Source organism: Diabrotica virgifera, chromosome 9 (genome assembly GCF_917563875.1).
Source record: "Diabrotica virgifera virgifera chromosome 9, PGI_DIABVI_V3a".
Lineage (NCBI taxonomy): Eukaryota > Metazoa > Arthropoda > Insecta > Coleoptera > Chrysomelidae > Diabrotica > Diabrotica virgifera.
In genome coordinates, this window is record NC_065451.1 from 2,808,890 (window position 1) to 2,836,704 (window position 27,815).

At 35.0% G+C, this 27,815-nt stretch overlaps 1 protein-coding gene across 1 annotated transcript in view; it reads right to left on the bottom strand.

The window, feature by feature from the left end:
• Positions 1-27,460, bottom strand: part of LOC114326585 (uncharacterized) — a 32,634-nt gene extending 5,174 nt beyond the window's left edge. The window contains exons 1-4 of the mRNA XM_050662877.1: positions 27,221-27,460; positions 25,772-26,032; positions 9,834-9,947; positions 9,124-9,355 (exon numbers count right to left, since the gene is read on the bottom strand). Of these exons, the coding sequence (XP_050518834.1) occupies positions 9,124-9,355; positions 9,834-9,947; positions 25,772-26,032; positions 27,221-27,223 (610 nt within the window). The 5' untranslated portion in view covers positions 27,224-27,460. The remainder of the gene's footprint in view (positions 1-9,123; positions 9,356-9,833; positions 9,948-25,771; positions 26,033-27,220) is intronic.
• Between the last annotated feature and the right edge of the window lie 355 nt (positions 27,461-27,815).

The window sequence follows — 27,815 nt, forward strand, 5'->3', positions numbered from 1 at the left end:
TTCATTAGTTACAACTTTGCTTCTATGCAGAGTATTGTGGCTATTAGTTCTATGCCTTTCTGAATTTGCAGACGTCATATATAAATTATTTTTTTCACTTCTTTGTAAGCTATATTTTTGCTGAGAGTATTTTTTCGATAAAATCATTAGTTTTAGAGTTATTTGTAAAGAACCGTCTAAAAACGGATTTTTTTTTTGTTGAAAAAATGAACATATTCACTTGCAAATAACTCGATAAGTATTGACTTAGTGAAAATCTCTATCGACCAAAAGGTGGTTAGAATTAGTCAGTTTATCCAATTCCGGACTTATTTTGAACTCATGATTTTTCACTTCCGAGAATACCCCCAGGTATTTTCGCGCGAATTCCCCTGAGAATACCCCTTTTATTCCCACTGCACAATATCACTTCTTTTCTTGTTAGCTATGTGTATGACAAATTTCATTACAATATAAGCAGTTCTTTAAAATTTACAGCAAAAACCGTGAGTAAATGGATTATTATTTGTAGACTAAAATATAAAAATGAAACAAACAGAATGAAATCATAACAAAATAAATTAAAATGCCTGGCTTCTGACATGTTCTCTCAAATGGTAATCTGCAATAACTGAATGATATACTAATAACATTTTGTGTGTGTTTATACTTAATCCTATTTAATTTCTTAATTTTTATTTTAAAATTTTTTTTTTGTAATTTTTGACTCCGGGTTTTGGCGCCCTTAAAGGATGGCGCCCGTGTTCATTGCACACTTTGCACATATGGTAGCGGGGGCCCTGAATGTAGAATACTACCGCTAAACAACATCAGACATGTAGATGACACCATAGTATTTGCGGACATCCTAGAAGACCTGCAAGTCCTTATGAACAAAATTACGTATTACAGTCAGAATGTGGACTCAATATAAACATAAAGAAGACAAAGCTTATGATAATTTGTAAGAAAAAGAAAAAAGATGGTCAACTCTACGTCAACCAAACCCCTGTAGAAAAAGTTACATACCACAACCACCTCGACACCATAATAAATGAAGAATGGACCAACAACCAAGAGATCAGAGCGCGCATCGGAAAAGATAGATCCACCTTCAACGGGTGGTGGCCTTATTCAAGAATCACAACCTCTCTCTTGGTACTTATAAAAGTAAGAATGCTGAGATGCTACGTCTTTTCTGTTCTTTTTTATGGTGTTAAATCGTGGTCCTTGAACGAAGATATATGCAGAAAATTGGAAGCATATTATGAAATGTTGCTATATCGGAAAATACTCAAAATTCCGTGGATTGACCCAGTCAAAAATGAGCAGGTCCTCAGAAGAATGAAGAAGAACCGAGAGGAACTGACCACCATCAAATTATTCGAAATAAATCCAGATATGCTCTCCTACAAGCCATTGTGCAGCGAAAATATTTGGAAAATAAGGTCCAGGAAGAACATCCTGGTTGGAGAACCTCAGAGTCTGGTTTAAGACCAGGCAGCGCTATCTTATCTGTAGATATTATGAGCCAATATTCGTCACGGATAAGCACGTCAAGAAGAAGATCATGCCTAAGGATAATCCGTAATTGTTACTATCTTTCGTATCGTTATTAATAGTGTATCCTCCTTTTCTTTCGTCATGATTTACAATGAGCTTGCCAAAAAGAGGATTTGCTGTTATGAATGGATGTGGTTAACTAAAATGTTATAATATTAGTGTTACGCCTAAGCCTTTACTGTGCCACTGATCACGATTCTAATGCGATCCCGATGTTCTGACGTCACAAAGAACCTAATCGAATGTTCGAAGAAGCTACAGCTCCCGGAACGAACCATGGCTGGTGGCAAACGTCGTCGCAGTCGTCGGTCGTACACTAGGGTGACCAAATCATAAACTTGAAAAAACGGGACACATCCAAGGAGCAGTGGCGCACCCAGAATTTTTCTCTGGGGGGAGAGGGTTAGTTGGGCGTCGAATTTTTTTTGTATTGTCTGTGAAAGACATGTTATATTTTCCTACGATTTTTTGTATATTTTTCACATGCCCTGGGGGGTTTAACCCCCAAAATCCCCCTGGGTGCGCCACTGCCGAGGAGGGTTTGGAGCGGTACCCAAACAGGTAGGGAAAATTAAAACATGGTCTTTTAGCTAATTTGGGACCTATAAATCCTTTTCAATTTACTTTTGAATGTGTAATTTACGTACAATCAAGACTGCGAAACAGAAAACTCTAAAACCCCGCCAGAATAGCATGGATCAACAACCCGTCAGAACAAAACAGGGAAGAATTCAAAATATCGAGAAACAAAGCCAACTCAACAAAAAAAAGAATGTGTGTACTTTGTACGCACGTAAGAAGTTATACTTCTATTATATGATTATATGATTATAAACGAAATTAATATACTTTTTATTTATATTTTATTTAAATATTAAATTAATTTATACTTACTACTTCTCAAACATTTTTATTAAAACAGTGCCAAAAATTAAAATAATAAAAAAATAAAACACACACAAACACACTAAAAATGCCACAAATGATTTCTGAACATTAATTGTCGGAAAATTTTTTAACTGAATACGTATTTTCTGAAAATAAAATTATATAATAAATATACTTACAATCATAAAATGTATAAAAAAAAATAAAAAAATAAAAGTTTCTATTGGGATTCGAACCAACTTACCACGCGGCTGGTATTTGCGTTGTATTGGGATTCTCTCGCATTAAAACTGCGCCACAGAGACAGCTTGTCATTATGTGCGAAGATCGTCTAACTAAACAGATTAACCTTTTGACATTTTTAACTTATGTAAATTAAATTATTTTGATTTAGAATTGAAAAAATACAACAAAACATAGAGTAAGAAGACAATATATTATGTAAATATAAATATAAATTATGTAAATAAAAGTATTACATACTACTTATGTATTTTGGTAGGTTCAAGGTAGGTATCGGAGCCCGTATAACGACTAATAAATTTCGCAATCACTTGCATCGTGCAAAGTGGCTATGTTCAAATATCATAACAAAATTTGATCAACTATCTATAAAACACTTACCAGTGAAAGATTCTTTAGCTTTGAATAAGCGAGATCTGCGGCACTCATACTAGGCACAGTTTGATGAGCTTTCACATTGGCATGAAACAATCATCTCTTCTATGTAAATAAGTCCAAAAATATAATATGAAAACTATTTAAAAAGGCAGTATAACCATTAACTAACTTTTTGTTTGTTGTTTCCCTTCCTACAAATTTTAAAACGCAACAAGCATACATTATAACCAAACGCAGTCCCACAGCTGTGCCACAGCTGCCATATTGGATAATTTTTGTCATGTCATTTGAACATCCAATCAGAACAAAGTTATAATGCGCATGCGCCCGGTCGCTAGGTTTTCCCATATAAAATTTCACCGTCATTACGCCCGTAAAGAAGTATAACTTCAATAAAAGAAGAAAAATGACTGGTTTCGCTGGAGGATATTGAAAAAGACAGAGAAAACTATTAAATACAACAATAATTTTACAAAAATTCAAAGCAGCAAAAAATATGCCCAGCATTAAAGCAAGAGGACTAAAAAAGCAAAAAAGAAAAACCTTGTTTGAGGACAGACAGATCAGTAAAATATGGGAAGAATATTACGAAAAAATGGTATTCACTGTGAAGGAAAGACACTGCGATGAAGAAGTAAGGTCGTACAAGATAACGACGAAAAAAAAATTTTCACACAAGATGAAATAACTGTGGAATAAAATACGGAGGAAGAGAATTACGTAAAGGAATAAACCAGTTAATACAACAAATTTTAATACGAACAAAACAGACTACCAGGCGATTGGAACGCAGGTATTATAGTATGTACCTATATACAAAAAAGGAGATCTAGACGAGTGCGAGAATTACAGAGGAATAACTTTATTAAACAACACATATTATACCATCCTAGAAAATATACTAAACATAAGACTTAAATCATGCACTGAACGAATATTAGGAAAATACCAGAACAGGTTCAGACCGGGGGAGGTCGACGATTAATTCCATACATATAGTGGAGCAAATAATTTAAAAATCGAGAGAATACAACAAAGAAATGCACCTAATATTCATGGATTTCAAAAGCGCTTTTGGTACAACCAACCGGACAAAAATGATGGAGCAGCTAGAGAATGTTGGAACCAGAAAAATTAAGACATATGCTAACAGTGAGCCTAAAGAACACCAGAGCAAGGATCAGTTTCAACGGAACAACTTCTAAGGAGATTAATGTACACAAAGGCGTGAAACAAGGTGACTCTATCTTTCCGACAGTATTTAATCTGATATTGACAATATCAGATATTGACATAATCTGTAATCATGAGGATGACAAACTTGCAAACAAAAACATTATTACAGATCAACTTCAAATAGTAACTTATGCAGATGATTCAGTCATCACAGCGAAGACGAAGATAACTCTTGCAGTTGGAAAATTACATAAGGAAGCGAAGAGAATAATAGGACTAGAGATAAACCAGCTCACAGCAAAATACATGGCGATAGGGAAAGATGACCCAAAAACTCAAAAATATCTAATAACACAGAACCATAAATTTGAAACTGTATCCACCTTTAGCTACTTAGGAGTAAAAATAGGGAAAACCGGAAAAGAGAGAACAGAGGAAAGAATTCTGAAGGATAGAAAAACATCAGCACGGTAGAAATCTGCTGAGAAGCAAGATTCTAAGTATAATATGAACCTATATAAGACCTTAATAAGACTTGGTGTTACATATGGAATGGAAACAACGACGATTAACAAGAAAGAAGAAGATAGCCTTCTAAAATTTGAAAGAAAAATAATGAGAACAATACTGGGCCACAATGTAACAAAAGAGAGAGAAATAAGAATGAAAACAAATGCAGAAATTGAAGAAAAATTAGAGAGAGAAAATAGAGTCAGATAAAAAACTCAACCCAACGCAAATACGGGACATTTAGGCGTCCCGAGATACTTTTTCGGGACTCCGGGACAAATCGTTAAAAACGGGACAATCCCGTTTTTACGGGACGTTTGGTCACCCTATCGTACACCCATCTATCTTTACGCAGATGGGGTTTCTCTCACCGGCCATGGTTCGGTCCGGGAGCTGTACCTGTGTCTGATAACTCCACACGTTCCAACCGTGCTATGCGACAAATTCGAAGCAAGATTTAATGTCGTCGAGAGATTTCTGGAAGCATAGGCGCACCATAATATACCGAGTCTGTCACCTTAACATCGAGGGCATAAGCCAGGCAAAATGCCAAGTGTTGCAAAAAATCCTACACGATAACGACATTGACCTGGTTGCCATACAAGAGACCCATACTGAAGACAAAGTCCAGCTTGATTTAAGGGGAAAGATACCTGGCTACGATTTACTGGGAGCCACCTATGATAAACATTACGGCGTCGCAACCTACATTCGCTGCAATATAGAAAATGGTTTCCTACTTTCTGCTTCCAATGAAAATACTATACATGAAGTAGTCACCAAGATTGGAGATATTACCGTAGTTAACATATACAAACCTCCAGCCACTACATGGAACCCAGAAGTGCTAAAGACTCATCCACATCCTACTATATACATCGGCGACTTCAACAGCCACCACGAAATGTGGAAGTACACCACGAATGATGAAAATGGGGAGGCACTAGTAGAATGGTCCGAAGAGCAAAACACATATCTAGTTTTTGATGCCAAAGACAGAGGAACATTTAAATCAGCTGCATGGAGAAAAGAATATAACCCAGACCTATGTTTTGTCTCAAAAGATACCAATGACAGACCACTAACAACTGCGAGAAGTGTCCTTGCAGACTTCCCACATACTCAACATCGTCCGGTGCTTATCACCATCGGAATATCAATTCCAATAATTAGATCATATCCTCGACCCAGGTGGAATCTTAGAAAAGCAAACTGGAAGAAGTTCTCTGAACAACTAGACCGGACCTTGAGCTGGGTCCCTCCAACCAGCAAACATTATGAGAGGTTTGTGGGCGCAGTAATAAGCACTGCCAAGAAAACCATCCCTAGGGGGTATCGCAAAGAATATGTGCCTGGATGGACTGAAACATGTGAAGACTTATACACGAAGTTTCTCGAAAGTGGTGACCGAGAAATAGCCGATGAGCTTTTACACAACATCGATACAGCTAGACGCCAAAAATGGATAAAGACTGTCGAAAACCTTGACTTCAAAAAATCAAGCCGGCAGGCATGGTCCTTGTTGCGGAAAATTGGAGGAGCTAACCAGCTAGAATCCAGAGAGTCTAAAATGTCTCCTAACAAGGTTGCCTCCCATATAGTATCTCTATCCAGAGCTCCACGAGATCGAACACATACTACCAACGTGAAAAGAGACTTAAGGGCATTAAAACAAATGAACAGAACGAACTCCGAATATTCAGCAAGAATACTTATTTCTGAAATCACACATGCGCTGAAAGAAATGAAATCAGGTAAAGCACCTGGCTTTGATGGTATCCATCCAGAGTTCTTGATACACAGTGGTGAATACACGAAACAGTGGCTTGCAATGTTCTTTAATGATATACTTCAGTCAGGTAACATTCCTTTCTCACTTAAGCGAACAAAGATAATTGCAATTCCGAAACCGGGCAAATCAAACGATAAGCCAGAAAACTACCGCCCCATAGCTCTACTCAGCATGGTATATAAACTATTAGAAAAGCTTCTCCTCAACAGAATTAGTCACAGGATACTAGAAAATGTCCCCATTGAACAAGCTGGCTTCCGCCCTCATCGAAGCTGTACGGACCAAGTGCTGTCATTAACAACTTTTATAGAAGCTAGTTTTCAAAAGAAACAAAAGACAGCAACAGTATTTATAGATCTAACAGCAGCATATGATACTGTTTGGAGACAGGAATTAATATATAAACTGGCCCGCATTATCCCCTGCAGAAAGATAATTAACCTCATTGACAACATGCTGACCAACAGAGCCTTCCAGGTTATAATGGGAAAGGAGACGAGTAGACAGATGAAACTTAACAATGGTCTTCCACAGGGTTCTGTCCTTGCCCCTTTACTTTTCAGCCTCTATATTGCTGACATGCCTGAAACCGAATCTCGGAAGTTTGGATATGCTGACGACTGGACCCTTGCAACAAGCCACCAATCTTTAGAAACTACAGAAATCACTCTCACGAATGACTTATCCATCCTCAGCGAATACCTTAAGAAATGGAGACTACAGCCAAGTACTACAAAAACTGAAGTATCAGCTTTTCATCTAAACAACAAGTTGGCAAACAGAGAATTGCGAGTGTATTTTAATAACAAGCTGTTAAAAAACAATAAATACCCGAAATACCTTGGGGTTACTCTAGACAGAACGCTCACATTCAGAGAACACCTGACGAAAACAGCAGCAAAATTGAAAACACGCAACAATATAATACAGAAACTCTGCGGCACTACATGGGGGTCCACAGCATCAACATTAAGATCCTCTGCTCTTGGCCTGATATATCCGGTGGCAGAATACTGTGCTCCAGTGTGGCTAAATAGCAGGCATACCCACCTGGTCGACACCCAACTAAACCGTACTATGCGTATGATAACAGGCACAATTAAGCCCACCCCTACAATGTGGCTACCTACCCTTAGTAATATAGCACCACCCAACCTACGCCGCGAACATGCATTGGTTAAAGAATATAACAAAATAATGGACAGTCACCAGCTTCTAGTCCACAACGACATCCCCGATATTCTTGGAAACCGTCTCCGATCCAGGTTACCCCCTCTACAATCTGCTCAAGCGCTGCAGCAATCCAACTTTGACTTAAATACCCGATGGAGAGAAGATTGGGAAAGTAGGACAGATCCGCATTACCATAGTCTACCGGACATCATAGGGAAACCTGGCGAATTTGAACGTCCCCGTAAGATTTGGGCAGCCCTTAATCGAATTCGAACAAACTGTGGAAGATGCGCCGACTCCTTCCACAGATGGGGTAAACTCCCCTCGCCTTCTTGTGACTGCGGCGCTGCAAGACAGACGATCAGTCACATTGTTCAGGACTGCCCACGCAGAGCATACACAGGCGACCCTATAGACTTTGTAATGGCAACCGAAGGGTCAATCGAATATATAAAAAAATTGAACATCTGTTTGTGATGCATTGTATAAATGCATAAATCTAAATATATTCTGTGATATACTTAAGCCATACGCTAAATAAAATAAACCATAATATACCTATAAGGGCGATTACAATAATTGTAGAGAGTTGGTCGTTAAAATAAATTTGTAGGGTTCTTCTTATTCTTCTTGTTCTTCTTCCTATATTAGGTCTCTTGGCCTGTTCTTAACCGATTTTGAGCTTGTATTCGTAGCTGTGATGTTGACTGCCAGCTATCTCGCCACCTTTAAAGGGCCTTCCTATTGGTCTCTTGCCTGTTGGCTTCGAATCCCTGGCTATACGAGCTATTCTCTCGCTGTCCATTCTCCTCACATGCTGATTCCACTTTCGTCGTCTCTGTCTTCCCACCGTACTATATCTTGTATGTTACAGAGATCTCTTATTCTGTCGTTCGGTAATCTGTCTCTCAGTGTTTTCCCAGTTATTGACCTCAACGTTCTCATTTCTGATGTTGTCAGTATCCTCTTGGTTTCTGCTGTGTCACATCTTGTTTCTATCGCGTACGTCATGACCGGTCTTACACATGATTTGTATACGCGTACTTTCCCTTCCAGCCTTATATCTTCGTTTCTTCAGATGACATCCCTAAGACACACTGACACGTAATTGGCTTTATTTGCTTGCTTTCGGACGCTCTCTTTAACATCTCCATAACTACATACTTCGACTTCCAGATATTGGAATCTCGAGACTTGTTCAATTAGTTCGTTGTTAATTACTAATTTACATCTTATGAGTTCCCTTGATACTACCAGGGATTTTGTATGAGCTGTAGATATTTTCATGTGTAGGGTTAAGTAAATAAATTGTTAATTATGTTTTTAGTGTTCGTGTTAAAATACTGTAAATAAACTAGAATAAACATTACATCAGATTTTTTTTCTTGATACAACGAATTTAGTTAATATTTTCAACTTACGTGGATGGTAAACATTGTTGTTAATATCCTCACTTTCCATATACTTCACATCTGCTTTGTAACCGTTTTGGTCCGCAGTGTAGGAGACAATTTGGAGTCTGCCGTCTGGTAATTTAACGCGGTATTCTCCGTTTGTAGTCCTGGAATCCTGGACTTGGGAATGGGAGAAGTCGTCGCCAGAGGAATGGTCTAGTACTTTGTACGAAAATGCGTAGTTGGGATGGTGTTTTTCCTAAAGAATTATTACAATAAATACATATTATTTATCGAAATTTCGATATGGAAGCGTATATTTATGTCTACCACACGGTAAAGTAACAGCTGTTCCTGTTACCATGTGGTAGCCATTTAATTTGTAATCACATCAGATGTGAATTTTTAATATTTAAAAGGGGTTTCAAAGGGATAAGCCTGAGATCAGAGGCTTAGCACAGTATCTAATAATTTTTTAATATGTTGGATGTCGACAATAATTACTCTTCTATGAGGCATTTATAACCTACAAGACGAAGCTCTGAAGAAGTACTTCATCATCATTATAATCATCATCATCATCATCCAGCTTCTTCTCTTGTCCACTGCTGGACATAAGCCTCCTCAGCACGTCTTCAGGAAGTTCGATCTTGTGCTAATTGCATATATCTACCATTAATTCTTTTTATGTCTGTCATACATAAAGTATTTTTCAAAAAAATATGAAATGAACTTACGATTTCTCTAACAAATGGAATATGATCTCTGGCCAACTTTTCTGGAGGGAGTTTAAGCACTTTAGCACCATGCTTTGCTAGAGCTTGCTGTAGTTGAGGATTAATCTTTTCTTCCTGTAAATAGAACAAGAATTAAAACATTTTTTAAACTGCAAGAACATATTTTTATTTGTAAGCTTGTACTCTATTGTCTATTGATAAGTGACTTATCTAAATTACCTATCTAATAAACAACTTTAATTATTGAAAATAACGTAGTTCAATTGTTCTTCTTCTTCCACACTATTAAAAAGGTGTGGTTATTATTTACTTCATTCTACTTATGTGATTATTACCTATCGCTTCACCTTCATTCTTGGCGTACCAGGATTTTTTGTCAGTGTCGCTTAGTCGATTTGTTCCAGTTTTAAGGCGCCAAATATTCTCCTTTTATCAACCACATAGGTACCTTACAAGTTTTCGGGAACATGAGAGTAGAATTTGTTGGTACAGTCGATTCGTCAACAGATCTCCATTCCTCTCTTTCTTGCACAATCTGCATCCAGTTCTCCACGTCCAGAGCTTTCAAGTCTCCTGCTATATTATTTCTCCAGCGGCTTCGAGGGCCTCCACGTTGTCTTCTTCCAGTTGGCACTTCTTCCCATACAAGCCTTATCATTCTTTCGTCAGAATGTGTTTTGAGGTGTCCTGACCAATGGAGTCTTCTGGACTTTATTTCTTTTATGATGTTTGCGTCTGGGTATAGTTCTTCGACACTGTACTAGTTGCAAGAACAGTAGAAAAGTTACAACGATTACTTACAAATATAAATATTGCTTACAACAATTATGGCATAAACATCAATATAAAAAAAACCAAGTACCTATATGGTCTTCAGGAAAAACATGACACAACCAGCACATAGTATAAACGGCATTCACATTGAAAAAGTATCAAGTTACAAATACTTGGGAATAAACGAAACTGGAGACCAAAACAATGAAATAAAAAGACGTATCGAAATTGCCAGGGCCACCTTCATAAAGATGAGAAAATTCTTCTGCAACAGAGATATAAGCATCCCTCTACGATTAAGAATGCTAAGAGGCTACGTATTTAACACGCTATTATACGGTGTAGAGGCCTGGACTCTCAAACAGAATAACATAAAAAATATCGAAAGTTTCAAGATGTGGTGATACCGTCGAATGCTGAAGATAAGTTGGGTTGAAAGAATCACAAACCTTGAAGTAATACCTACGAAGGGTAGGAAGAGACCCAGAAATTTTGTTAACGATAAAACGAAGAAAACTCGAGTATTTGGGTCACATGATGAGAGGTCATAAATACGCATTACTTCAAAATATAATGCAAGGAAAAATAGAAGGAAAACGGATTTATTTATTTATCGTATGGCAATTACAACACATTTAGAACAAAATTACAAACACTAGTAATATAGGTATATGACAAACTTTAAATAGTTACAAACAAACATCAAGTGTATTAATATAATCAATTGACTCTGAAGTTGCAAACAGGAAGTCTTCAGGGCTACCATTGTAGGATCTTGAGGGACACTCTTCAATAATGTGGTCATCGAAAAACGGAATCCAGGCCGTAGAAGAATGTCATGGTTACGGAATTTGACAGAGTGGTTTGGCTGCACCACTAATGAACTTTTTAGGTCAGCGGTAAACAAGGTCAGGGTAGCCTTGATGATTTCCAATATCTGATAGGAGTGGCACAAGAAGAAGAAGATAGTTCTTCGATTTCTTTGTTAGTTCATATCCTATATTATCCTACTGCTTAATCAATATCAAGACAGACCCAAAGATCTTCCTTAAATTAGGAGTTTGCTTTCCCGAATACGTAGCCGCTTTTCGTTTACCTTTGTTATCGTCCACCTTTCTCTACCATACATCACTACTGGTCGTATGGTTGTTTTATATGGTTGCATCCTTGTATATGTCTTGTTAGTCGTTTCGATTTTATACAGTTTTGAAGCAATAAAGACATCTGTACCCTCCCGGTTTGTAACCTATTTTTTTATTTCTTGTGATCCGTTTTGTTTTCAGTTGTTGTTGTTCCAAGATACTTGAATTCTTTAACGCGCTCAAAGTTAAAGTCATCAATGGTGATGCTCTGTCCGATTCTACCTCTGTTTTGGCTATTTAGTGTGGAAGATTCGTGCAAATATTATAAGAATTGTGCATTTAATGATAAAAGCATATAATTTGGACCACATATACTACACATATGAAGGTTCAAATTTAGATAGAAGGCCATCTCAGATTTTGCCTTTTACAAAGATGGCGGGGATTCAAAATGGCGACTATACATACGTGACTAATAGCACGATAACTTTTGAACGAGACTTCAGATTTTAACAAAATTTGGTATATAGGCTCTTTTTTTGACGTTAAAGATCGAGGTCTAGAACCGGAAGAATAGGTCTACCAGAAGTTGTGTTTTCCTAGTTTATATGTAAAAATATGTTCTTTTTTTAAATTTTGAACTCTTTAGTTACATTAATTTATTAAATGCATAACGTATCTGTATCTTTACTTGTAGGTACTTGTAGGAATCTGCCGCCCATAGGTACATGTGAACTTACGTTATGCATTTATTAAATGGTAATTAACACAACTGAAAAGTTCAAAATATTTCCTAAAAAATATATTTACACTCTTTTCAATGGCGGTATTACTTTTGTGAAAAATTTATATATACAGTGTGAAAGAATTGAAAAAAACCAACATATTTTTACATAAAAAAAAAACAGTAAAAACACAAATTCTGGTAAACCGATTCTTCCGGTTCAAGACCTCGATATTATTCATCAAAAAAGAACCTACATACCAAATTTGGTTGAAATCTGACATCTCGTTCAAAAGTTATCGTGCTATTAGTCACATATGTATAGTCGCCATTTTGAATGCCCGCCAATTTTGTAAAAGGAACAAAAACTGAGATGGCCTCTTATCTAAATTTGAACCTTTATATGTGTAGTATATGTGGTCCAAATTATATGCTTCTACCATTAAATGCACAATAATTCTTATAATATTTGCACTAATCTGCCGCATATAGGTACATGTGAAGGTACGTTTTGCATTTATTAAATGGTCTTCTTCTTCTTCCTCTTTATAAGCAATTCTGCTTGTTCATTGGCGGATTGATACCTCTATGGAAGGTTGTCGCTCCATCTTTTGCGCGGTCGGCCGATACTTCTTCTGCCGATTGGTGATTTATCTCGTGCTATTTTGACCACACGTGTCTCCCCCATTCTGGTTATATGGTTGTTCCATTCTTTTTTTCTATTTAGTGTCCATTCGTTTATACACTGTACGTTACATTGTCTTCTAATATCTTCGTTCCTCTTTCGATCTCTCAGTGTATTTCCTGTAATTCTTCTCAGTACTCTCATCTCTGCCGTTTCCAGTAGTCTTTGTGTTGTGGCTGTATCGGGTCTTGTTTCTGATGCATATGTCATTATTGGTCTTACACTGGCTTTATAAATTCTTGACTTCATCTCAGTGTTAATATGTCGGTTTCGCCATATAGTGTTATTAAGGCATCCTGCCAATCTATTTGCTTTTTGTACTTGATTTCTCACTTCTTTGTCTAGGTCTCCGTAACTTGACAATGTAATTCCAAGGTATTTTACTTCCATTACTTGTTCAATACTGATACCATCAATTTCTATTTTGCATGTGATTGGTTCTTTACTGATTACTAAAGTTTTAGTTTTTTGAGATGAAATTGTCATATATTGAATTCTTTTGCTCTTATGTTAAATCTGTGGACTAATCTTTGCAGACTATCTTCATCTTGGGCTATCAATATTGCGTCGTCTGCGTAGCAGAGTATTTTTACTTCTTTGTTTCCCATTCTATATCCTCTTCCTTTGTTGACGTTTTTGATGATTTCATCCATGATTAAATTGAAAAGCAGAGGACTCAATGAGTCTCCCTGTCTTATTCCGCTGCCTATATCTACAGGTTCTGTAAGTTGTCCATCTATTCTGACTTCCATCTTGTTATTTTGGTAGATGTTCTCAATAGTTTTTATGATATCTAGAGGGATTTCTCTATTATACAGAAGGTGGATTACATCCCTGAGTCTTACTCTGTCAAATGCTTTCTTTAAGTCAATCAGACATAGAAATGCTGGTCTATTATACTCTAGTGATTTCTCAGTAATTTGCTTTATGACGAATATTGCATCTGTACACGATCTTCCAGTACGAAAACCCTGTTGTTCATCTGCTAAACTTATCCTCTGATTCATTACGTCTTGTAAGATTTTAGTTGTAAGTTTTAGGGTAGTATTTAACAAGTTGATACCTCTGTAGTTCTCTGGCTGCTTTTTATCTCCTTTTTTGAATAGTAGGATTAGTTCGCTCGTTCTCCATTCTTCCGGTATTTTACAGTGTTTTATGATTTTGTTAATTAATGTTGTTAATTGTTCTGTCATTGCTGCTCCACAATATTTCAGTAGTTCGTTTGGTATTCCATCCTTACCTGCAGCTTTTCTGTTCTTCAGCTTTTCGAGTGTTTTTCGTACTTCCTGTGCACTTATATTAACATCTTCATCTGTGGTAATTTCTGGTGTTTCCGGTTCTAGCATTATTTGTTCTTCCTCTGCATAAAGCTTTTTTAGATAGTCAATCCATGTATCCTTTTCTATGTGTTTTGGTTCTATTAGTTCCTTTACCTCCATTCTTTGACCTCTTATAAAGCGCCATATTTCCTTTTGGTAGAGTTGCACAAGTTTGACTTGAATGTTTGAATTTGACTTGAGTTTGACTTAATTTCAAGTCAAACTCAAGTCAATCCTTCTGACAAATAATTCAAGTCAAGTCAAACTGGTCAATCGTACAGGTTTGAAAATTCAAACTGTTTGTCAAACTAGTTTGAAAGGGTTTGAAACATAATTTATTTCGTAGATATACTTTTTTAACAATCCACGAGGAAAATAAAATTCCTGTAGCTGGCTGTATACCATAAATCACAAAAATACAGGATCCTTCGTAAAAGGTATATATTTAAAAGACCCTAATAAGGGTTGCATCACAAAACAAAACATTTTCGGATTAACAAGTAATCCATCATCAGTGTTAAGCCAATAACATGCATGCGTGAGCCACCAAAAAGTTATGGGTAAAAACCCTTTAAAAGGTATAAGATCTTATATTATACTACATATTATGTTTAAAATAGTTAGGTTGCAAATATTCCTGGATATTACCCAGGGCAACACAGGACTCTAACCCACGTGGATGTGATATGAAAGGGATGAACCTCACATATTGAAAATTGAGTGTCAACTATATCTTTTAAAGGGTTTTTACCCATAACTTTTTGGTGGCTCACGCATGCATGTTATTGGCTTAACACTGATGATGGATTACTTGTTAATCCGAAAACGTTTTGTTTTGTGATGTAACCATTATTAGGGTCTTTTAAATATACCTTTTACAAAGGATCCTGTATTTTATTTATTTTTATTTTTTTATATACTTTTTTATTGAGATAGACATGTCAGTTGCCAATTAAGATAAGAAATTTAATAATACATTGAGTGCCATATAAATCATCCTTTAGTTCCAATAATTTTAGTATTTGTTTCCCTCTACTCATTTTTAAAAATCATGTAAAATAGTAAAATTTACTGACACTTTCACAGTAAACTATTTTTCCGCAAATCGCCACTAAATTTTGACATTCCTGTCAAAATTTCTTGAAGAAAAAGTCAGGACTTCCTTACTGTAAGGAAATGTCATTTCCTTACTGTAAGGAAATTATATTTCCGTACAGTTGTTAGTGTTCTACATAAATGATAGAAAACACATTGAAGTTTGACAATTCAACCTCAATACGTTTCCATAGTAACCCAAGTAATTTTATTAGGAATTTCAAAGCACCATTTATTTGGGAATAAAATTATCGCGTTTTTTTTAAATCAATCAATATCTGTCGAATTTTAAACGATTTGCGGAAAAATAGTATGTTTACCTCGTAGGAAAAGCCACATTCCTGGACTCTGTGTTGCTATCTTCACAGTCGTCCAGGAATGTTAAGCTTTTCCTACCCGGTAAACAATGTACTATTTTAGCACGCACAACAAAATTAAATAAAAAAAATACTAAATGAACAGTTATAATTTTCTGCTTTTATAACCGAGAACAATAAACATCGGCACCGTCTTCAACGACAGAACGAAAGTCATAAAAAAAGGTTCAGGAAAGTTAAAAAGGAAGAAAACAAAGAACCTCAAAAATCTGTTTCCGTACCAACCCCTTTTTAAGGATGTTAATTCCTTGAAATTTTATGGTCAATTTTGGATTATCTACATTTTTTCAATACAAATGCACCAGAATCACAACATTTGGTGTGCACTAAAATTATAAGTCAAAGCTGCGAAGTGAAAGCAGAAGGTACTAACAATAGAAGTTGACCTGTACCTTACAAAGCAGACTTTTGAAATTAAAAGTTGTACTGTTGGAATAAAATCAATATTTATACATGAAAAACAGGCTATTGATTTATACTCTTAGTACAGAAATGATTAATAAACATTCAAAATTCAAAATATAGAAGAATCCCGAAAGGTCCATTTTATGACTTATATTATACTATACTATATTCTTAGTACATAGCACGTTAGACATAATAAAAATTTTTATAATAGTATATTATTCAACGAGCATGTAATGATGGCTATTACTCACGATGATGAAGTTTGCGACACGAGCCGTAGGCGAGTGTCGTAATTCATCAGAGTGAGTAATAGGCATTACATGCGAGTAGAATACTATACTTTTTCTACGACCTTTTTTTATTTTAATTAGTAAAAAATTTAATTATCAACTACTCAAGATTTAAATTATACCTAATAATTTACAAGAATACCTAAATGCTATTTAACCCTAGTGCGTGACTGAATAATTGGTTGCCTACTATTACCAAATTATTATTTATTGTAAAAATGCAACTAGAAATAGTCAATATAAGTTCTATTCGTTTCCGAAAAGTTATAAGCTTAAATTTGTACTTACTGTCAATTAATATAATAAATAAGAAATGGCTGTTGTCGGTGGACGTATTTCAATAGTTATAATGTATATTTACATTTAACTATATCTAATATAATAATATAACTATATATTATAACATATTTAACACAATATAACTTGAAAAATAAACACAATATTAGTTATAAATTCCAACTAACATAAATAAAATGAGCTAATGTCACTGTTACTAAAATAAATGATAAACGTCAAAATTTTTAGTAAACAACATATAAATGTAAAGAATATACTGACATTGTTACAGTTAAAGTTCCTTTAAAAATTTTTTGAAATTAATTATTGATATAAATTACAATAATTATTGTATTAAATAAACAACTTTAAGTAATTTTATTTGCAGTTTATATACGATTAATATTAAAAGTGGCATGCGTCACTTGACTCTAACTTCAGCACGTGAGTAATGACCCGTGAGTAACTTCAGCCCGTGAGTAATGAATTATTACTCACGGGTACAGTAATGAGTGCTATTACCTATGAAAAAATAGCGAGTAATGAGCATGTTATTAAACGGTCGTAGAAAAAGATTATTATTGTATTTTTCAATTTAATTACATATACAGGGTGGTTCATCTTATTCGCCTCGGTCTCTGTACGGAAACCACTTAATATTTTAAAAAAATTTCTTCACAGTAATATACAGGGTCTTTAATACTACAATCTAAAAATAATGTGAATTATACAGGGTGTTCCAAAAAAGAGTGGTATATCAAAGTTATATTTTTTTTCTTATGGAATGCCCTATATCTGATGACATTATTGAATTGACCTTAAAAAATAAGCTATACTTTCATAAGGGTTCCCTATACCTAAATACAGGGTGTTTTGATTTATTTCGATTTTTATAAAAATGCAAGGTTTTAGAAAAAAAAAAAATATCTACGAATCTAAGAAGCAGTAACAAATTCTTTCTTGGATCTTAATAATAGACTATTTAGCATACTTAAACAGATGCTTATTGCAACAAAATTTCTTACAGGGTGGTCAAAATATGAGATTGTGCTATTAACAAATTCAAGCTGTAATAACTTACTTATTTTAAATGGAACACCCTGTATCTTACTAGTCTATCGCGTAGAAAATTTACTTAGCTTTCAATTTGTATTAGGGTTTCCTATACCTATCTTTTTACAGGGTGGTCAAAATATTAGATTGTTCTATTAACAAATTCAAGCTGTAATAACTTACTTATTTTAAATGGAACACCCTGTATCTTACTGGTCTATCGAGTAGAAAATTTACTTAGCTTTCAATTCTTATTAGGGTTTCCTATACCTATCTAGCTTCATTTTTTAAATATTTAAAGATTTCCTAATTTGTAAGCTTTAAAAATTAGAATTAAGTACCTATGTCGTGGTTATGTACAACACATCACCAACACCGGCAATATACTTAAATATCTTAGTCAAGATAGTTTCATTAATAAAATTCACATTTTTATCATTTAATCACACAGAGTGTTCTTATTTTAAATGACATACTCGATATTCTATTCTTTATAATGGAAGATATTTAAAATCTCTTCAATTCCATGTTAACATTCTCAATACACATGTTATTCTGTAAATATAAATTCCCATGTTATGCTGTTAATACCCATTTTTACATATTTTTGTACAATAGGCTCGTTTTCGTCAAAGTAGCCATTGCATTTAATTGTTTGTAATTGCGATTTAAAGATTCAAACAAAGAGTGGCGTTCTTAAATTTACTTAATAACCGTTGGTTTAAGATATGGAAAATACTTATACGGAATGAAATATAATTTAAATATCTTCCAGAATACGGCATCTAATATAGGGTATGCAGTTTAAAATAAACATATTATTCAATTTCACATGTAGGCCAAAATCAACTAAAATAATACAACACTCTGTGTGATTACATGATAACAATGAAAATTTTATTATTAATGACAGTATCTTGTCTAAGTATATTGCCGGTGTTGGTGATGTGTTGTACATAAACACGACATAGGTACTTATGTAATTCTAATTTTTAAAGCTTACAAATTAGGAAATATTTAAATATTTAAAAAATGAAGGGAGATAGGTATAGGAAACCCTAATAAGAATTGAAAGCTAAGTAAATTTTCTACTCGATAGACTAATAAGCTACAGGGTGTTCCATTTAAAATAAGTAAGTTATTACAGCTTGAATTTGTTAATAGAACAATCTAATATGTTGACCACCCTGTAAAAAGATAGGTATAGGAAACCCTAATGCAAATTGAAACCTAAGTAAATTTTCTACGCGATAGACTAGTAAGATACAGGGTGTTCCATTTTCCATTTAAAATAAGTAAGTTATTACAGCTTGAATTTGTTAATAGAACAATCTCATATTTTGACCACTCTGTAAGAAATTTTGTTACAATAAGCATCTGTTTAAGTATGCTAAATAGTCTAATATTAAGATCCAAGAAAGAATTTGTTACTGCTTCTTAGATTCGTAGATATTTATTTTTTTTCTAAAACCTTACATTTTTATAAAAATCGAAATAAATCAAAACACCCTATATTTAGGTATAGGGAACTCTTATGAAAGTATAGCTTATTTTTTAAGGTCAATTCAATAATGTCATCAGATATAGGGCATTCCATAAGAAAAAATATAACTTTGATATACCACTCTTTTTTGGAACACCCTGTATAATTCACATTATTTTTAGGTTGTAGTATTAAAGGCCCTGTATATTTCTGTGAAGAAATTTTTTTAAAATATCAATTGGTTTTCCGTACAGAGACCGAGGCGAATAAGATGAACCACCCTGTATATAAACACAACATTTTCACTTTTAAAAAATTCCATCATTTTTTGACGGAAACTTCAAAATTAATGTGTACATTAATGGGGACAAAACTGTTATTCTGGCCAAACGCTTAGTTTAGCATAAATAGACCATAGTCGGCGCTTAGTCTACAATTGCGAAACTGTTATGAATGGCAGTTATGGATATATGGCAGTTATGAATGGCAGTTAAGAATGGCAGTTATGAATATAGTCTTGTTATGCAAAACTAAAAACCCAAAAAATGTCGCTTGGTTTATTTTTGTTTTTCTTAGTAACCGTTAACGTGACAATAACAGGGATTTTTCTAAGACAGTTTTAGCTATGTGTCACCAGAATCCGCTGTTATCTCGATTTTAAAGAAAATGCGCTTGGTCGAGTTATGCATAACGCTTTCCTTTAGAATTAGTTCACTGTTTGTGATTTTATAACGCTGTTCTTTATTTTTACATAATAGAAGTAGGTATGTATTTGCAATTTTCATTGTTTTGAAATTACCTGCCGCAACATCAAATAAATCAGTTTATTTATTTTTCTTGATTAATACTGCTTCGACTACAGATTGTTTCTCTTAATTTTTGCAGTGGGTATACCTTCAATATCAGACTCAATTTGTTCTGGTACTTTATCTGAACCGAAAAATATCCACATTCAGATATTATCTCCCAAAGCCACACACTTCAAAACGAACGTAATAAACAAGCCAAACATGGACGTCTAAATATGAACTACAAACTAATTTGCGGAGTAGCAGAATACAGATTCAGACCTATCCAAATAAGTCACAACAAAATCCGTACGCTCTCAATTAGAATTGGAAATAAACACATTGCCAATATGACATTCAAACTTCAAACTGTTTGAAGAAGTTTGATTTCAAATCAAACCTAAAGATATCGAAATCAAGTCAAGTCAAACTTTTTTACAAAAAAAGTTTGATTTTCAAGTCAAGTCAAGTTTGTTGAATAAAATCAAACTAGTTTGACTTGATGCATCTCTACCTTTTGGAGACCATAAAAATCATGTTCCATTTCTTTCGAAAAACGTTCCCAGTGATCGTTTTTTATTCTTCTTACTACTGAATGTGTTTCGTTTCTTATGGTCTTATAATTATCGTATGCCTCTTGTGTTTTAGTTGACATGTATTTTAGGTAGGCTTTTTTCTTCTCTTTACATTTTTCCTTCACTTCTGTACAAAACCATGGAGTTCTTCGTCTTGGAAGCGATTTATTTTTATTAGTGTTTCTTTCACCAAGAACTTCCTTGGCTGAGGCTAAGATATTAGACTTAATTTTTGCCCAGCTTTCTTCGACTCCGTCACTTTCTGTGATATACATGTTGCTGCTTTTTTCCGTTAGTCTTTTTTGGAATAGGTATCTGGTGGAGTCGTCCTGTAAGCTTTCGACTTTAATCTTGGTGGCGTATTCTGCTGTTTTGTTATCACATAGATGTGTTTTCATTCTGATTTTGCACAATACCAATTTATGATCGCTTCCTATTTCTGCTGATGTTAGTGCTCTTACATCCAAGATTAGAGACGGGTGTAACTCTCTATTCGACAGAATATAGTCTATCATAGATCTTTGTCCTCTAGTGTTTTCAAAAGTGTATTTGTATTGTTCTTTGTGAGGGAAAAATGTATTGTTAATTCGTATTTCATTTATGCTGCAGAGGTTCGTTAGAAGGTCTCCGTTTTCATTTCTGATATTTTCATTATATCGTTGTTTTATTCCCGGAACTGTGTCATTACCAACACGGGCATTAAAGTCACCCATAATGATTATATATTCATTAAATGGTAATTAATATAACTAAAAAGTTAAAAATATTTCTTAAAAAATATTTTTACGCCCTTTTCAATGGCGGTATTAACTTTTTGAAAAATTAATACATACAGGGTGAAAGAATTGAAAAAAAAAACAGCATAATTTTACATAAAAACCAGGAAAAGCGCAACTTCTGGTAAACCGATTCTTTCGGTTCAAGACCTCGATCTTATACATATAAAAAAAGAACCTATATACTAAATTTGGTTGAAATCTGACATTTCGTTCAAAAGTTATCGTGCGATTAGTCACATATTTATAGTCGTCATTTTGAATCCCCGCCATTTTTGTAAAAGGCAAAATCTGAGATGGCCTCCTATCTAAATTTGAACCTTTATATGTGCAATATGGTCGATCGGATAGCTCAGTGCGACTAGCGGCTGACCCACACTTCACTCCGCCGTGAGGTATGTGAGTTCAAGCCCAGCCCAGGCCATCGGAAAAACAAAAAGGCTAACGCGTCAGTATAAAATTCTAAATATGAATCTGGCGCTTAGATTGGAATTTGCGGGCATCTGATCGACCTATGAGGGAGCAGTACGGCAAGGGATAAAGGCTTGCGGCTTGGTGATACTCCTCCATAGATTCCTACCGAAGGACGTTGACGTCTAAGAGCGGTGTATACATACATATATGTGCAGTATATGTGGTCCAAATTATATACTTCTATCATTAAATGCACAATTGTTTCACATATCGGCTGCACAAATTATGGCTCATATACAGATATTATTTAGTTTAACTTTTATTGATTAGGAGTCCTATTATCTCTGCTTTCTTCTCGAACCTGATGAAAGTCTCTTTAATCCTTAATCTGATATTTCCTAAGATCGATATCGTCTGCAAATGCCAACAGTAAGTTGGTCCTTCTCGATGGTTTTTCGATGCTTGCAGGATGAATGTCGACACATATACAAAAAAGCAATAACAAGAATACAAGATTTACAAAAGCATAACAAGTTTTGTGTATAGAAATCATTATCTATAAAATTCTGTACAATAATGAAGATTCTAAGAAAATTCTATTGTTATAAACAGTTAATATTTTCCCGTACTAGTTATAATAAAAAATAAAAAACTTTGTTGTTGAGACACATAAAGTAGTACACAAATCATTTTGAGGACAATAGACTAGTAACCCAATACATTTTATATAACTAAATCTACAACATAATTTGACAGAACATTTCCCAAAGAAGCGAATAATTAGTCGGAGATTTTAATAATGGGTTGGGAAACTTATGTAAACGCATCATGCGAAGATTGTTTTAGTTTGTAAAGTAAAGGTAGTTGAACTATTAGATCCGATATAAAGATCGGAGGAATTAAGAAATATATATTTTGTTTTTTGGAATATTTTGAAAATACTTTGGATATATTTTGGATTGGAATGGAAGCGTTATAATACCAATTCATTAGAAAGGAGATAAAGAACATTTTCGAAACTATAGAGGCATATCGCTTATTAACACATCATATTAATTATTATTAAGAACAAAATAGAAAATGACTATAGAGATTACGAAGTAGAGGAGCAAGCTGGCTTTAGAGCTGGGAGGTCCACAGTAGACCACCTGTACTCGATTACGCAAGTTATTGAGAAAAAAAACAGCCGTCAATAAAGAAGTTCACCTGGTATATGTAGACTTACAAAAAGCATATGACAGTGTGCCCCTCAGCAAACTATGGTCAACCCTACATCAAACCAACATTAAACATGGTCTTATCAAAGCAGTCGAAAGTCTGTATAATGGAAGACTGCAAAAATTAAAACTGGATCAAGGATGTCTGAGGGATTTAAGGTCACGAAAGAATTGAAGCAGGATTGTTGTATTTCGCCTACCCTTTTTAAAATTTATCTGGAACAAGCACTCAAGCTGTGGAAAAGAAAATGTAGTGGCATGGGAATCCCTCTCAATGACGACACAACACTATATATACCTTATGTTTCGCTGATGACCAAATTCTGATTGCTCAGGATCATGACGACCTGAGTTACATGACCCGGAAGCTAATAGAAGAATATAACGAATGGGGTCTCGAAGTCAATATTAAGAAAACTGAAGCCATGTGTATTGGAGGAACAAAGCAGTCCATTACATTAGACGATGGGGTAGAAATTAAACACTGCGATGAATACAAGTACCTGGGCATGAAGATAACTCAAGATGAAACATTCGATGCTGCTATAAAATCAGCTGTAACGGCATTCTGTGGGACCAGAAAATATCTAAACCGAACAAACAGCTCATATACAATAGCATACTTAAAATTATAATCACATATGGCTGTGAAGTTTGGCCACTGAAACAAAGAACGGAGAAAATGCTACTAGTAACAGAAATTGACTTCTGGAGAAGAGCAGCAGGCAAATCAAGAAGAGATCGGATACCAAATGAGAGAATACGAGAAATGATGGGAGTCACACATACAATAATTGATGACATAAAAACAAAACAACTAATATGGTACCGCCATGTACAGAAAATGCCAGATGACAGGATCCCTAAGCAGATTTTGGCATGGATACCACAAGGGAGAAGGAAAAAGAGGAAGGCCGAGAAGAAGCTGGAGGGAGGGAATGGAAAAAGAACTAGAGGAAAGAGAAATCCCTCCAAGTCTATGGTTAAACAGAGAAGAATGGCAGTTAGGAGTCGGAAGGCATTGGAGGACGCTGTAAACCGATAGTAGTAGTAGTATCAATTATTATTATCTTGCTAAAGAGGCTAACTCCGTATTCGGAAGATATTCTACGTGACTTACCAATGCTGGAAGGTCAACAATTGATCAAATATTTACGATCTGACAAATATTAGAAAAAACTTGGGAATTCAATTGAAATCTACACCAAATTGTTGTAGATTTCCAACAAGCATATGATTCGATAAAAAAAGCAGACTATGGCTAGCAATGCTAGAAATGGGAATAACAGGAAAATTAGTGGAGCTGTGTACAGATAAAGATAGGAAACATAATATCGATGCCATTTAGTATAACATCACGGCTTATTCAAGGAGACCCCTTATCACCGTAGCTATTCAATTTGGCCTTAGAAAATGTAATAAGTAAAATATCGCCTGAGCTGACAGAGAGATTTAAGAATCGATGATCAAAAGTATTATTGGCTTTTGCTGATGATCTAGATGCAGTATGCAGTCGCTTATTCTACAAGAGACGTGAGAGAAGTGTTTTCACAACTCAAAGAGGAAACAGGTAGTCTGGATCGTAGACTAAATGAAGACAAGACGAACTACATGCAAGTAACCAAAAATCCAAGACCAAAAGTTAGGCAGATCATAACTATTAATGGTCACAACTTCGAAGTAGTTAAATAATTTAAATATCTGGGGGCCATAATCAGAGATGAAAACCACATAGAAAAAGATGTCTCAGCAAGGATAGCTGCGGGGAATAGAGCATTATTATCATTATTAGGATCTAAGCTGCTAAAAAGACAATCGAAATTAAGACTGTACATGTCAATTATTCGCCCAGTTGTTTCATATGGAAGTGAAACATGGACTCCACGTCAGTGGGAAATAAATAAGCTGCTGGTATTTAAATGGAAGGTTCTCAGAATGATATTTGGCCTTTAAAGAGTTGAAGTTGAAAAAATTGCTTGGAGAAAGAGTAGGATGAGTAGGAGAATATAAACATCTTGGTATCCTTTTCCACTTTGCTGTCAATTCAACTCTTTGAAGGCCAAATATCATTCTGAGAACCTTCCATTTAAATACCAGCGTATTTAAATGGAAGGTTCTCAGAATGATATTTGGCCTTCAAAGAGTTGAATTGACAGCAAAGTGGAAAGGGATACCAAGATGTTTATATTCTCCTACTCGTCCTACTTTTTCTCCAAGCAATTTTTAGTCCCCTAAACATTTCTGTTCGTTCCAACCACATATACTCCGTTTTCGACAGGAACTGTATCATACGCGTTCTCAAGATCTATAAATACCAAATGTAACTCTTCCTTTCTTGCCATATTTCTCTATCTAGTGTCTTAAAACAAACAAGGCATCTGTTGTCTTCCTTCTTGGCATAAACAGGAAACTGTTTTTCTCCTATACATGTCTCCTTCCTGAACCTTCGCTCTACAGTTCTCTTCCAGACACGAAGAGTATGTAAGTATAGAAAAGGTAAAACAAATAAAACGGAGCCATATGAAAAGAAACTCAGACACTAAACTGTCTAATTTTCATTATTGAGATGTATAAATATTATATTAATGATTACTTAACTTACCTCAACGTCAAATCTCCCTACTTTCTTCTTCTTGTATTTCTTGACCACCTTCAGATAAGGAACATCCTGGACTGGTGGAGGACGTTGAAGAGATTGGTTCTCATTAAAGACTACAGGACCTACTCTATCCGACCTTCTGTTGGGGTTATTCTGGAAGGGATGTGGATTGAAATGCCGTGGCTTTAGATTCTGTGCTCTAATAGGTTCTTCAATTGCTAGGGATGAAGAAATGAAGAAGCAAATCCATATGGTTGTTAACAGCTATAAAAAGGTCTAGAATTAGAAACAAAATTAAAGAAGCAAAGAAAAGGTGTAAGCAAAGTAATTAAAAAAAAATAAAAGTTTATAAGTTTGGTTAAGGGTAAAACTTTCAACATTAATTGCATACAAGCCTGGTTACAAGCTGTAAAATCGCACATATAGACATGCAATAGACTTGCATGAAAGTCTTGCATGCAAGAAATTGAAGCAAGTAGAGAAGAGAGAAAGAAATGTTGGAGGAGAAGTTGGCGGGTTGGAAAGAGACTATTGAAGAAGGAGGACTTAAGGTTAGAAGGTCTGAAACGGAGTATATGTGGTTGGAAGGAACAGGAATGAATGGGGACATAAAATTACTCGGTGAAAAGTAGAAAAAGTAGGAGAATTGAAATACCTTTTCTTCTAAATATCGGAAAATGAAACTCTAGATCGAGAAATCTCCCACATAATACATCCTGATTCTTAAAGGGCTCGAAGGAAAAATATACACAACAGTGTGACAAGGCCTGCGTTGGTGTACGGCGGTGAAGTGTTGTGGTCTATAAAGAAGATTCAGAAAAAGAAGATGGTGGTAGCTGAATTGACAATTTTACTGTTTATGGTGGGTAATACTAGAAGGGCCAGTATCAGGGATGACTTGATTAGGGAACGTTCCGGGGTGACTACAGTCTCAAAAAAGATTCAAGAACTAAGACTGCAATGGTTTGATCACGTTAAACGTGAAATGAAAAAACGAAAACTATGTGGAACAAAAGATAGAGCTGTTAGAAGTTGATGGAAGAAGAGATAGAGAAAAACCGAGGAGAAGATGGAAGGACTGTGGGGCAGGAGACTTGAGAGAGAAATGCTTCTGTGAAGAAGACACGGCGGGCAAAAATGTGTGGCGAAGAAGATTAAGGAACAGCCCTTTTCCCCTGAAAAGGAAAACACTGAGAGGAAAAGCTGACCTATGAAAAGAGAAAGAGAAGAAAAGGAGAGACAGCTATAATAGCTAACTTAGTAGAGTCACAAATCAGTCAGATATTAATTAATATGGCCATGTTTAAAGTCAAAACAATGTAAATTACTTTCATTGATTAAAAAATCCTAAATTATTTATATTTATATAAATATATACATTCTTTGAGAACATTCAAAAGTTTTCCCCATCACTCCTTAAAGAAATATTTATGAATGCAAAAACTGATTTACCATCTTATATTCTAACTAAATTATCCACTAACAACGATGCACACACTGTTCTGTTCACGACAAATAAACAATGGTCCAGATCCTAATATGTAACGCCGCACAACAATAACAACATCAAACTCTTTGAAATTATTAGTATTGTCTGCATGAGTGCAATTATGGTTCCCACCACTTTCGGTTTCGTTACCGATGACAATGTTTGATGGCTTTGTTTTTTTTTTCTGGATTACGCCAACATGTCTAAATACCGTCTAATATGTGAGAACTGTTTCGGTACAGAATTGATTCGTTTGAGATGGTTATAGGAGAGATATGAGTACATTTGCGGTCAGCTTATACGTGGTTAGTATCTTTAATAAAATTTAAAAAGGTTTCTTCTATAGTTGAATGGACAACAGAAAATTTCTTTAAAAATAATGATAACTTCCATCGTTTTCTGTTCTAGGTGCTAGCTTCCAATCTCTTATTCCTATCTCTTTGAGATCTTCCATCACTTCATCGCTCTATTTTTTTCTTGGTCTTCCTCTCTTCTTTTGCCCTCAGGTACTCTCCAATCAATATTCTTCACTTGTCTATTAGCTCGCATTCTTTCTAG